Source organism: Scyliorhinus torazame, chromosome 4, assembly GCF_047496885.1.
Source record: "Scyliorhinus torazame isolate Kashiwa2021f chromosome 4, sScyTor2.1, whole genome shotgun sequence".
NCBI lineage: Eukaryota > Metazoa > Chordata > Chondrichthyes > Carcharhiniformes > Scyliorhinidae > Scyliorhinus > Scyliorhinus torazame.
Genome location: NC_092710.1, coordinates 5459623 through 5474094, shown reverse-complemented (window position 1 = coordinate 5474094; position 14472 = coordinate 5459623). Strand labels below are relative to the sequence as shown.

Sequence of the window (14472 nt, the reverse complement as noted above, 5' to 3'; positions counted from 1 at the left end):
ACACACGCCCAGGTACAGCCTGACCCACACATTCACCCAGGTACAGCCAGACGCACACACTCACCCAGGTACAGAGAGGCCCACACACCCACCCAGGTACAGAGAGGCCCCCACACTCACCCAGGTACAGCCAGACCCACACACTCACCCAGGTACAGCCAGACCCACACACTCACCCAGGTACAGCCAGACCCACACACTCACCCAGGTACAGCCAGGCCCACACACTCACCCAGGTACACCCGGACCCACACACTCGCCAGGGTACAGCCAGGCCCACACACTCACCCAGGTACAGCCAGACTCTCACCCAGGTACAGACAGGCCCACATACTCACCCAGGTACAGACAGGCCCACACACTCGCCCAGGTACAGACAGACCCACACACTCGCCCAGGTACAGCCAGGCCCACACACTCACCCAGGTACAGCCAGACCCACACACTCGCCCAGGTACAGCCAGACCCACACACTCGCCCGGGTACAGACAGGCTCACACACTCATCCAGGTACAGCCAGACCCACACACTCACCCAGGGTACAGCCAGGCCTACACATTCACCCAGGTACAGACAGGCCCACACACTCACCCAGGTACAGACAGGCCCACACACTCGCCCAGGTACAGACAGGCCCACACACTCGCCCAGGTACAGCCAAACCCAAACACTCACCCAGATACAGCCAGACCCACAAACTCGCCCAGGTACAGACAGGCTCACACACTCATCCAGGTACAGCCAGACCCACACACTGTTTAAGAAGGGTAGCAAGGATAATCCCGGGAACTACAGGCCGGTGAGCCTTACTTCAGTGGTAGGGAAATTGCTGGAGAGAATTCTTAGAGACAGGATCTACTCCCATTTGGAAGCAAATGGACGTATTAGTGAGAGGCAGCACTGTTTTGTGAAGGGGAGGTCGTGTCTCACTAACTTGACAGAGTTTTTCGAGGAGGTCACAAAGATGATTGATGCAGGTAGGGCAGTAGATGTTGTCTATCTGGACTTCAGTAAGGCCTTTGACAAGGTCCCTCATGGTAGACTAGTACAAAAGGTGAAGTCACACGGGATCAGGGGTGAGCTGGCAAGGTGGATACAGAACTGGCTAGGCCATAGAAGGCAGAGAGTAGCAATGGAGGGATGCTTTTCTAATTGGAGGGCTGTGACCAGTGGTGTTCCACAGGGATCAGTGCTGGGACCTTTGCTCTTTGTAGTATATATAAATGATTTGGAGGAAAATGTAACTGGTCTGATTAGTAAGTTTGCAGACGACACAAAGGTTGGTGGAATTGCGGATAGCGATGAGGACTGTCTGAGGATACAGCAGGATTTAGATTGTCTGGAGACTTGGGCGGAGAGATGGCAGATGGAGTTTAATCCGGACAAATGTGAGGTAATGCATTTTGGAAGGTCTAATGCAGGTAGGGAATATACAGTGAATGGTAGAACCCTCAAGAGTATTGAAAGTCAAAGAGATCTAGGAGTACAGGTCCACAGGTCATTGAAAGGGGCAACACAGGTGGAGAAGGTAGTCAAGAAGGCATACGGCATGCTGGCCTTCATTGGCCGGGGCATTGAGTATAAGAATTGGCAAGTCTTGTTGCAGCTGTATAGAACCTTAGTTAGGCCACACTTGGAGTATAGTGTTCAATTCTGGTCGCCACACTACCAGAAGGATGTGGAGGCTTTAGAGAGGGTGCAGAAGAGATTTACCAGAATGTTGCCTGGTATGGAGGGCATAAGCTATGAGGAGCGGTTGAATAAACTCGGTTTGTTCTCACTGGAACGAAGGAGGTTGAGGGGCGACCTGATAGAGGTATACAAAATTATGAGGGGCATAGACAGAGTGGATAGTCAGAGGCTTTTCCCCAGGGTAGAGGGGTCAATTACTAGGGGGCATAGGTTTAAGGTGAGAGGGGCAAGGTTTAGAGGAGATGTACGAGGCAAGTTTTTTACGCAGAGGGTAGTGGGTACCTGGAACTCGCTACCGGAGGAGGTAGTGGAAGCAGGGACGATAGGGACATTTAAGGGGCATCTTGACAAATATATGAATAGGATGGGAATAGAAGGATACGGACCCAGGAAGGGTAGAAGATTGTAGTTTAGTCGGGCAGTATGGTCGGCACGGGCTTGGAGGGCCGAAGGGCCTGTTCCTGTGCTGTACATTTCTTTGTTCTTTGTTCTTTGTACTCACCCAGGGTATAGCCAGGCCCACACACTCACCCAGGTACAGCCAGACCCACACACTCACCCAGGTACAGCCAGACCCACACACACACCCAGGTACAGCCTGACCCACACACTCACCCAGGTACAGCCTGACCCACACACACACCCAGGTACAGCCTGACCCACACACTCACCCAGGTACAGCCAGGCCTACACACTCACCTAGGTACAGACAGGCCCACACACTCACCCAGGTACAGACAGACCCACACACTCACCCAGGTACAGACAGACCCACACACACACCCAGGTCCTCCCAGACCCACACACTCACCCACGTACAGACAGGCCCACACACTCGCCAGGGTACAGACAGGCCCACACACTCGCCAGGATACAGACAGGCCCACACACTCACCCAGGTACAGACAGGCCCACACACTCGCCCAGGTACAGCCAGACCCACACACTCACCCAGGTACAACCAGACCCACACACTCACCCGGGTACAGCCAGACCCACACACTCACCCAGGTACAACCAGACCCACACACCCGCCCAGGTACAGCCAGACCCACACACTCGCCCAGGTACAGCCAGACCCACACACTCGCCCAGGTACAGACAGGCTCACACACTCACCCAGGTACAGACAGGCCCCCACACACACCCAGGTACAGACAGACTTACACTCACCCAGGTACAGACAGGCCAACACACTCGCCCAGGTACAGCCAGACCCACACACTCGCCCAGGTACAGACACACCCACACACTCGCCAGGGTACAGAGAGGCTCACACACACCCAGGTACAGACAGGCCCACACACTCACCCAGGTACAGACAGGCCCACACACTCGCCCAGGTACAGACAGGCCCACACACTCACCCAGGTACAGACAGGCCCACACACTCACCCAGGTACAGACAGGCCCACACACTCACCCAGGTACAGACAGGCCCACACACTCGCCCAGGTACAGACAGGCCCACACACTCGCCCAGGTACAGACAGGCCCACACACTCACCCAGGTACAGACAGGCCCACACACTCACCCAGGTACAGACAGACCCACACACTCACCCAGGTACAGACAGGCCCACACACTCACCCAGGTACACCCGGACCCAAACACTCACCCAGGTACAGACAGGCCCACACACTCACCCAGGTACAGACAGACTCCCACACTCACCCAGGTACAGCCAGATCCACACACTCACCCAGGTACAGCCAGACTCACACACTCACCCAGGTACAGCCAGACACACACACTCACCCAGGTACAGTCAGGCCCACACAGTCTCCAGGGTAAAGACAGGCCCACACACACGCCCAGGTACAGACAGGCCCACACACTCACCCAGGTACAGACAGGCCCACACACTCGCCAGAGTACAGACAAGCCCACACACTCGCCAGGGTACAGACAGGCCCACACACTCGCCAGGGTACAGACAGGCCCACACACTCGCCAGGGTACAGACAGACCCACACACTCAACCGGATACGGCCAGACCCCCGCACTCGCCAAGGTACAGACAGGCCCACACACCCGCCCAGGTACAGACAGGCCCACACACTTGCCCCGGTACAGACAGGCTCACACACTCACCCAGGTACAGCCAGACCCCCACACTCACCCAGGTACAGCCAGAGCCACACACTCACCCAGGTACAGCCAGACCCACACATTCGCCAGAGTCCAGCCAGACCCCCACACTCGCCCAGGTACGGAGAGGCTCACACACTCACCCAGGTACAGAGAGGCCCACACTCGCCCAGGTACAGCCAGACACACACACTCACCCAGGTACAGCCTGACCCCCACACTCGCCCAGGTACAGCCAGACCCACACACTCGCCAGGGCACAGACAGGCCCACACACTCACCCAGGTACAGCCAGACCCACACACTCACCCAGGTACAGCCAGACCCACACTCTCACCCAGGTACAGACAGGCCCACACACTCGCCAGGGTACAAACAGGCCCACACAATCTCCAGGGTACAGACAGGCCCACACACTCGCCCAGGAACAGACAGGCCCACACACTCGCCAGGGTACAGACAGGCCCACACACTCACCCAGGTACAGCCAGACCCACACACTCGCCAGGGTACAGACAGGCCCACACACTCACACAGGTACAGCCAGACCCACACACTCGCCAGGGTACAGACAGGCCCACACACTCGCCAGGGTACAGACAGACCCACACACTCGCCCAGGTACAGACAGGCCCACACACTCGCCAGGGTACAGACAGGCCTACACACCTAAATCCCACATCGTGTGAAGCTTGGGTCTTTAAATGGAATATTTTTCTTCCTGTCCAGGAAGCGGAAGCTCCCAAGACATCGAAATGGCCTTCACGAGCCTGGGAACTGCAAACATTTGAGAGGATCAAACGATACTTGACATTTGTAACTGGACTGTTTGAGTGTATCTTCTTCGCGGGTGTGATCTTCGGATGGGCATCACTGGTCTTCATACTGAAGAAAGAAGGATATTTCTATGACCTCTGCCTCCATCAGCACAACGTCACAGACCGCTTTTGGGGGAATGGGACCAGTAAGTATCTGGAAGGAAGCGTATCAATAAATCTGCACGGGCCGATAGACAGTCAGAAAGGACAGCAGTTAGTGTGCAGCCGGACAGAAGGCGAGACAAGAGGTAGGACAGTTGGGAGTAATGTGATGGAGATTAGAGAGTGACAAAAGGGTAAAAAGAGAGGGAGTCTGCTGCCAGGTTGGAGAGTCAGTACTGAGGGAGTGCCGCACTGTCAGAGGGTCAGTACTGAGGGAGCGCCGCACTGTCAGAGGGTCAGTACTGAGGGAGTGCCGCACCGTCAGAGGGTCAGTACTGAGGGAGAGCCGCACCGTCAGAGGGTCAGCACTGAGGGAGTGCTGCACTGTCAGAGGGTCAGTACTGAGGGAGTGCCGCACTGTCAGAGGGTCAGTACTGAGGGAGTGCTGCACTGTCAGAGGGTCAGTACTGAGGGAGTGCTGCACTGTCAGAGGGTCAGTACTGAGGGAGTGCCGCACTGTCAGAGGGTCAGTACTGAGGGAGGGCTGCACTGTCCGTGGGTCAGTACTGAGGGAGACCGCACTGTCAGAGGGCCAGTACTGAGGGAGTGCTGCACTGTCAGAGGTTCAGTACTGAGGGAGTGCCGCACTGTCAGAGGGTCAGTACTGAGGGAGCGCTGCACTGTCCGTAGGTCAGTACTGAGGGAGAGCTGCACTGTCCGTGGGTCAGTACTGAGGGAGTGCCGCACTGTCAGAGGGCCAGTACTGAGGGAGTGCTGCACTGTCAGAGGGTCAGTACTGTGGGAGTGCCGCACTGTCAGAGGGTCAGTACTGAGGGAGTGCTGCACTGTCAGAGGGTCAGTACTGAGGGAGTGCCGCACTGTCAGAGGGTCAGTACTGAGGGAGTGCTGCACTGTCAGAGGGTCAGTATTGAGAGAGTGCCGCACTGTCAGAGGGTCAGTACTGAGGGAGTGCCGCACTGTCAGAGGGTCAGTACTGAGGGTGTGCCGCACTGTCAGAGGGTCAGTACTGAGGAGTGCCGCACAGTCAGAGGGTCAGTACTGAGGGAGTGCCGCACCGTCAGAGGGTCAGTACTGAGGGAGGGCTGCACTGTCAGAGGGTCAGTACTGAGGGAGGGCTGCACTGTCAGAGGGTCAGTACTGAGGGAGGGCTGCACTGTCAGAGGGTAAGTACTGAGGGAGCGCCGCACTGTCCGAGGGTCAGTACTGAGTGAGTGCTGCATTGTCAGAGGGTCAGTACTGAGGGAGGGCTGCACTGTCAGAGAGGGTCAGTACTGAGGGAGGGCTGCACTGTCAGAGGGTCAGTACTGAGGGAGCGCCGCACTGTCAGAGGGTCAGTAGTGAGGGAGTGCTGCACTGTCAGAGGGTCAGTACTGAGGGAGCGCCGCACTGTCAGAGGGTCAGTACTGAGGGAGTGCTGCACTGTCAGAGGGCCAGTACAGAGGGAGTGCTGCACTGTCAGAGGGTCAGTACTGAGGGAGTGCTGCACTGTCAGAGGGTCGGTACTGAAGGAGTGCTGCACTGTCAGTGGGTCGGAACTGAGGAAGTGCTGCGCTGTCAGAGGGTCAGTACTGAGAGAGTGCTGCACTGACAGAGGGTCAGTACTGAGGGAGTGCTGCACTGTCAGAGGGTCAGTACTGAGGGAGTGCTGCACTGTCAGAGGGTCCTTACTGATGAAGTGCTGCACTGTCAGAGGGTCAGTACTGAGGAAGCGCCGCACTGTCAGAGGGTCAGTACTGAGTGAGTGCTGCATTATCAGAGGGTCAGTACTGCGGGAGGGCTGCACTGTCAGAGGGTCAGTACTGAGGGAGTGCTGCACTGTCAGAGGGTCAGTACTGAGGGAGAGCTGCACTGTCAGAGGGTCAGTACTGAGGGAGTGCTGCACTGTCAGAGGATCAGTACTGAGGGAGAGCTGCACTGTCAGAGGGCCAGTACTGAGGGAGTGCTGCACTGTCAGAGGGTCAGTGCTGAGGGAGAGCTGCACTGTCAGAGGGTCAGTACTGAGGGTGTGCTGCACTGTCAGAGGGTCAGTACTGAGGGAGAGCTGCACTGTCAGAGGGTCAGTACTGAGGGTGTGCTGCACTGTCAGAGGGTCAGTACTGAGGGAGTGCTGCACTGTCAGAGGGTCAGTACTGAGGGAGTGCTGCACTGTCAGAGGATCAGTACTGAGGGAGAGCTGCACTGTCAGAGGGCCAGTACTGAGGGAGTGCTGCACTGTCAGAGGGCCAGTACTGAGGGAGTGCCGCACTGTCAGAGGGTCAGTACTGAGGGAGTGCTGCACTGTCAGAGGGTCAGTACTGAGGGAGTGCCGCACTGTCAGAGGGTCAAAAATGAGGGAGTGCTGCACTGTCAGAGGGTCAGTACTGAGGGAGTGCTGCACTGTCAGAGAGTCAGTATTTAGGGAGGTCTGTGCTATTGGAAGGATATCTCTCTCCGTCTCTCTCTCACACTTCTTCTCCCTCCCTCCCACTCTCAGTAGAGTGCGATCTCCAGGACGAGCGCTTCACCCTCCTCTTCACCGTGGGTTCATTTATGGTCAACTTCTCCACCTTTCCCTGCGGTTTCATGCTCGACCACATCGGTACGATGGTAACCCGTTTCCTGGGCATGTGAGTCCTTGACCTCTTCCGGGGTATTGGGGTTTGCGAGGAGGGTGCGTTGGTCCCGGTTCGGAGGATGAATGGTTTCAGCAGAGCCGGGAGATGCGTGTGGCAGTGGGTTGGCCGGGGGCTGGGGTGGATGGCGAAGTGAGTGGGGTGGGGGAATCCACTCGAGTGTTACCCATTCGGGGGCTTTCATCTGTTCAGGACACTCAACTTCCCATCAAGCCTCTTCCTGACCCGAATGACAGAGTTGGGAGTGCATTTCATGGGATTCATGTCACTAAACTCTACGGCAAATGTGGACAGTTCTCAAATGTCTGAGAGGACGAGAGGGTGACAAGGGTGTAAATCTCTCTCTCTCTCTCTCTCTCTCTCTCTCTCTCTCTCTCTCTCTTCTCTCTCTCTATCTATCTCTCTCTCTCTCTCTCTCTCTATCTATCTCTCTCTATCTCTCTTTTCTCTCTCTCTCTGTCTCTCTCTCTCTATCTCTCTCTTTTCTCTCTCTCTCTCTCTATCTATCTCTCTCTCTCTTCTCTCTCTCTATCTATCTCTCTCTCTCTCTCTCTCTATCTATCTCTCTCTATCTCTCTCTCTTTTCTCTCTCTCTCTGTCTCTCTCTCTCTATCTCTCTCTTTTCTCTCTCTCTCTCTTCTCTCTATCTCTCTCTCTCTATATATATATATATATCTCTCTCTCTCTGTCTCTGTCTCTCTCTCTCTCTCTATCTATCTATCTCTCTCTTTTCTCTCTCTCTCTCTCTCTATCTCTCCTCTCTCTCTCTCTCTCTCTATCTATCTCTCTTTCTCTTGCTCTCTCTTTTCTCTCTATTTTTTCTCCTCTCTCTCTATCCATCTCTCTTTTCTCTCTCTTCTCTCTTTTCTCTCTCTCTTCCATCTCTACCTATCTATCCCTCTCTTTTCTCTCTCTCTCCTCGCTCTCTTTTCTCACTCGATCTCTGTCTCACTCTCTCTCTTGCCCGCTCTCTCTCTCTCTCTCTCCTCCTCTATCTCTATCTGTCTATCTCTCTCTCTTTTCTCTCTCTATCTCTGTCTCTCTCATTCTCTCTGTCTCTCACTCTCTCTCTGCCTCCATCTATTTCGCTCTCTATCTCTCTCCATCTATCTCTCTCTTCATCTATCTCTCCATCGCTCTCTCTCCCTCTCCATCTCTCTCTATCTCTCGCTCACTCTCTCTCATCTGTCTCTCCATCTCTCTTCCTCTCTCTATCTCTATCTCTTCCTCTCTCTCTCTCGCTCTATCTATCTCTCTCTCTATCTCTATCGCTCTCTCTATCTATCTCACTCTTGCTCTATCTATCTCTTTCTCTCTCTCTCCCTCAAATCAGTCCGTTCCATTCTTTCCCACTTGTTTCTCCTATCCCGCTCCCAGTTCCAGTAACTGCTCATCCTATTTCCCTTTGAAGTCCTTGACCATCGCCACTTCCACCGCCCTCACGGGTCGGGGGTTCCAGCTCACTTCCAGTTGCAGGGTAAAAGAGTTTCAAGCATTGCCACAAAAAAGGTAGGCCTTGTCAAAACTTTTCATCTTGCACTCATCAGGAGAGAGACAAAGTTTCAAAGGGAGCAACAATTCATACTGCATGAGACAAGGGTGTCTCTGATCGGTCGAGGCTTTACCGCGGAGAATGCTCGGTGCCTGGACATGTTGCTTTTGCTTGCAGATGACATTTTTAAAAATCTTTTCACGGCGCATGCCAAGTCCAGCGTTTATTGCCAACCCCTCATTGTCCCTGTGCAGGAGGTGGTGAGCTGCCTTCTTCAACCACATTGGTCCACCCACCAACGACAGTGAAGGAAAGGCGAGATATTTCCAAGTCAGGGTGGTGAGTGACTTAGAGGGGAACCTCCAGGTGGGGGGGTTCCCGGGTATCTGCTGCTCTTGTCCTTCTCGATGGAGGTGGGCGTGGGTTTGGAAGGTGCTGCCTGAGGAGCCTTGGTGAATGGCTGCAGTGCATCTTGTAGATGGGACACACGGCTGACACTGTGCGTCGGTGGGGGAGGGAGTGAATGTTTGTGGAAGGGGAGCAATCAAGCGGGGCACCTTTGTCCTGGATGGTGTCGAGCTTCTCGAGTGTTGTTGGAGCTGCGCTCATCCAGGCAAGTGGAGAGTATTCCCTCACACTCCTGACTTGTGCCTTGTCGATGGTGACAGGCTTTGGGTGGGGGGGGTCAGGAGGTGAGTTACTCTCCGCAGGATTCCCAGCCTCTGACCTGCCCTGGTAGCCACAGTATTAATGTGGCTGGGCCCAGTCCAGTTTCTGATCAATGGTAACCCCCAGGATGTGGATTGTGGGGGATTCAGCGATGGTAATGCCGTCGAACGTCAAGGGCCGGGGGTTAGATCCTCTCTTGTCGGAGATGGTCATTGCCGGACATTTGTGTGGCGTGAATGTAACTTGCCACTTGTCAGCCCCGAGCCTGGATATTGTCCGGGTCTTGCTGCATTTGGACAGGGACCGCTTCGCTATCTGAGGAGACGCGAATGGTGCTGAGCATCGTGCGGTCGTCCGCAAACACCCCCACCTCTGACCTTCTGATGGAAGGGAGGTCGCTGATGAAGCAGCTGAAGATGGTTGGGAGCCTGGGACACTCCCCTGAGGAACTCCCGCAGTGATGTCCTGGAGCTGAGATGATTGACCTCCAACCACCACAACCATCCTCCCTTGTGCCGGGTGTGACTCCAACCAGCGGAGAGTTTTCCCCCTGATTTTGCTCGGGCTCCTTGATGCCAAACTTGGTCAAACGCTACCTTGATGTCCAGGGCAGTCACTCCCACCTCACCTCTGGCATTCAGCTCTTTTGTCCATGTTTGAACCAAGGCTGTAATGAGGTCGGTGACCCTGGCAGAACCCATCCTGGGGGGGGGGTTATAAATTGATCATCTAGCAAGTGTCAGTGATCGCATTGCAAGTCCCATCGATGGTCTTAGATTTGATACTGTCACTCTCGGGTTGCACAATAAGCGCTGTCCAATTGACATTTGGTTCTGAGTTCTGGTTGGGTACAGTCAGTACGGTGTCTGTTATAATGGCTGAAGGGACTTGATATAATCTACTCGTCTTTGGGATTGTACGCCCTTTACACCAGCACTGAAATACATATACCATGTTGCTTGTTTTTAAGATTGTTACGAAGTTTGAACATCCAGAAAGTTCTTCCCCGCAACCTTCCCACATCTCTTGGCCAAAACCTTAAATCTGTGTCTCCTCATCCTTTTTAACCATCAGCGAGAGAGGACCAGGGCTTTGCTTGTCCACCTGATCGCCGTTTTGTACACCCTCTTTTCGGTCTCCTTTCCTCCGGGGGAAAATCAACCCCAGCTGCTCCGGCCCTAAACGACGAAGGCCGTCATTTCCCAGAGCTAAAGAAGGTGGCTGGAAGATTCGGAAATTCGAACGTTGAACGTGCCCGTCTGGCGTTAAAGGCGGCCTCTCGGAGATTTGAACTCCTTGACCCTGAGGCAGCGAGGGATGGGAAGGGGTAGGCAAATCTCAGAGCAGCATGGCAGAGACGGAGAGCGCGGGGGGAGACGGAGGGCGCGGGGGGAGACGGAGAGGGCGGGGGGGAGACGGAGAGGGCGGGGGGTGAGACGGAGAAGGCGGGGGGGAGACGGAGAGGGCGGGGGGGGAGACGGATGAGGGCGGGGGGGAGACGGAAAGGGCGGGGGGGAGACGGAGAGGGCGGGGGGAGACGGAGAGGGCGGGGGGGGAGACGGAGAGGGCGGGGGGGAGACGGAGAGGGCGGGGGGGAGACGGAGAGGGCGGGGGGGAGACGGAGAGGGCGGGGGGGAGACGGAGAGGGCGGGGGGGAGACGGAGAGGGCGGGGGGAGACGGAGAGGCGGGGGGGGAGACGGAGAGGGGCGGGGGGGGAGACGGAGAGGGCGGGGGGGAGACGGAGAGGGCGGGGGGGAGACGAGAGGGCGGGGGGGAGACGGAGAGGGCGGGGGGGGAGACGGAGAGGGCGGGGGGGAGCGGGGGGGGGGGGGGGGGGGGGGAGACGGGGATCGCGGGAGGAGACTCGCCACACAAGGGCCCAGAGAACCTGTAACACGGAGCTTCGTAGGTGGACAATCATACTTGTGAGCGAGTGATCGCCAAAGAAGGGGTAACCCAGCGAGGCCTCCGGACATTCGGGGACCAGACGGATTTTCCCGACAAGCGAGTCACCTTTCGACTTTACATTCCGCACTTTTTTTACGGATTCAAATTTTGCCACCTGCCCCGGTGGTTTGGGGGCCCCCAGAACATTAAGCTGGGTCGCTGGATTACTAGTCTAGCGGCAACACCTCTACCCCACCGCGCCCCCAATGTTACCGATCCACTCCTCCGTGTCGCACCATGTCGGACAAACGGCAGGATTGCTGAATTTCCTGGCAACGGGTCAGTCCCAAGCTCTCCTGACTGACCGGCGATTGATGATCAATAAACCAGGCTTTCGAAGCTGGTCCTCCAGCCATGGTGATCGCGAAGCGAGCAGATTGCAGTTCAACATCCCATCTACCTCGCTCAGTCGCTGAACTGACCCCCTGATATCACTCAGCAAGCCACGTGCGCGGTGCGCGTTTGGGCACCCGTGTGCGTGTTTTGCACACGCACACATTTGGCGGAGATGATGCCGGCATGCTTTCTGTTGCCCTTGTGCATCTGACGCCGACTCCCAGAGAGGATCAGCCAGGAGCATTCCCGTGTGAGATTCACGAAGGCTCCCTGTGTTCGTTATTCCTGCACGGCAGCACTCGCCTGTTTATGAACGCCCCTTCACGTGTCGCGTTGCCCCCCCCCCCCTCTCTGCCCACCCCTCTCTGGCCACCCCGCCCCCTCCGACCCTGGGCCCCCTGCCTGTCCCCTTTCCCGCCCATCCGCAGCCTCGTTGGGCAGTGATTGGAATGTGGGACAGCCCCCCCCCTTGCAGGCTGGCCTCAGTCAGTCAGTCCAGCTGTTATCACATCTCCCCAACTGACCTTTCCTCACCTCCGGTCGATTGCTCACATTCCCTCGCGTGACTGAGCCGATCTTTCCTCCAAGCTGTCAGTCGCTTTCACTATGAATAACTTCCTCTCTCTCTCTCGCTCTCACATGCACATGCTGTCTTACCGCCGCCCACCCCTCCGACTCCTTTTCCTTTTTTTCTTTTAAAATATTTTTTATTCTTCCTTTTTCACATTTTCTCCCAAATTTACACCCACCAACCACAAATAATAATCAGCAACAAATATGTTGTCCCCCGTATCAATACGGACGATCCCATCCTCCCACCGAACCCCCAAACATTCGCCCGCATGTTCACACAAACAAATGACAAAAAGGAATTAGGGATCACCCATAGTCGCCATTAACACCCACCGCCCCCCTCCCCGCAACCCTCCCACCCACCCGCCCCCCCAACTAATGTTCACTGTTATCCAGTTCTTGAAAGTGCATGACGAATAACGCCCATGAATTGTAGAAACCCTCCATCCTTCCCCTCAGTTCAAACTTAACCTTCTCAAGAGTCAAGAATTCCAGCAGATCCCCCCCCCCGGCCACGCCAGGGCACAGGGTGGGGAGGCTGCTCTCCATCCCAACAGGATCCGCCTTCGGGCGATCAACGAGGCGAAGGCTACAACATCTGCCTCCGCCGCCGTTTCCAACCCTCGCTGGTCCACACCCCGAATATGGCCTCCCCGGGGGCCCGGGTCCAGTTTCACGTGCACCACTTTAGAGATTACCCTAAAAATCTCCTTCCAGTAATCCACCAGCTTTGGACAGGACCAAAACATATGAACGTGATTAGCGGGGGCCCCCCTGCAAACGTTCACACATATCTTCTACTCCTTCAAAGAATCGGCTCATCCTCGCCCTCGTGAGGTGCGCTCTGTATACCACCTTCAGCTGTATCAGCCCTAACCTCGCGCACGAGGTGGAGGCATTCACTCTCCGGAGCACCTCACACCAGAACCCCCCCTCCATATCCTCTCCCAACTCTTCCTCCCACTTTGCTCTTGCTCATCTTCTCTCCTTTGTCTCCCTCTCTCACCCCTCCCCCCTCCCCCTCTCTCTCCCCTCCCTCTCAATTTCTCTCTCCCTCCCCCTCCTTCTCTCCCTCCCCCTCTCTCTCTCCCCTCTCTCACTTCCCTTCCCTCTCCCTTCCCTCTCTCTTCCCTTCCCTCTCTCTTCCCTTCCCTCTCTCTTCCCTTCCCTCTCTCTCCCCTTCCCCCTCTCACTCCTTCCCCCCTCTCACTTCCCCCCCCCTCCTACTCCCCCTCCTTCTCGCTCCTTCCCTCCCCCTCCCTCACTCCCCTTCACCTCCCTCTCACCCCCCTCTCCCGTCCCGCCCTCTCTCTTTCCCCCCTCCATCTCTCCCCCTCCATCCCTCCCCGTCCTTCTCGCCCCCTCCCTCTCTCTCCCACTCTCTCCCCATCCCTCTCTCCCCCTCCTCTTTCTCTTTCCCTCCCCCCTCGCTCCTCCTCCTTCTCTGCCCCCCTTCAGTCTTCCCTCACCTCTCCCTCTTTCCCCACCTCTCTCTCTCTCACCCCTCTTGCTCCTTCTCCTGCTCCAAGAGGACCACCATCATACTGGTGCCAAAGAAGAACCAGGCAACGTGCCGCAACGACTACTGTCCGGTGGCCTTGACATCGATTGTAATGAAGTGCTTCGAGAGGTTGGTCATGAGACACATCGACTCCATATTCCCAGAATGCCTTGATCCACTGCAATTCGCACACCGCCGCAACCGGTCCACAACAGACTCCATTTCCCTGGCCCTACACTCATCCCTAGAGCATCTCGACAACAAGGACTCCTACATCAGACTCCTACTTATTGACTACAGCTCCGCCTTCAACACCATAATCCCAGCCAAGCTCATATCAAAGCTCCAAAACCTAGGACTTGGCTCCTCACTCCCCGATCTCGATTTTCTGCCCCGCAGACCACAATCAATAAGAATGAACAACAACACCTACTCCACAATAGTCCTCAACACCGGCGCCCCGCAAAGCTGCATACTTAGCCCCCTATTCTACTCCCTGTACACACGACTGCGTGGCAAAACTTGGTCCCAACTCCATCTACAAGTTTGCTGACGATACGACCATAGTGGGCCGGATCTCGAATAACGATGAGTCTGAATACAGGAGGGAGATAGA

General features: G+C 55.9%; 1 protein-coding gene across 1 annotated transcript in view; it reads left to right on the top strand.

Annotated features, from left to right (window-relative positions):
- The window catches only part of LOC140411271 (equilibrative nucleobase transporter 1-like), a 95650-nt gene that overhangs the window by 30391 nt on the left and 50787 nt on the right, over positions 1–14472 (top strand). Inside the window, exons 2-3 of the mRNA XM_072500393.1 lie at positions 4514–4748; positions 7199–7331. Of these exons, the coding sequence (XP_072356494.1) occupies positions 4514–4748; positions 7199–7331 (368 nt within the window). The remainder of the gene's footprint in view (positions 1–4513; positions 4749–7198; positions 7332–14472) is intronic.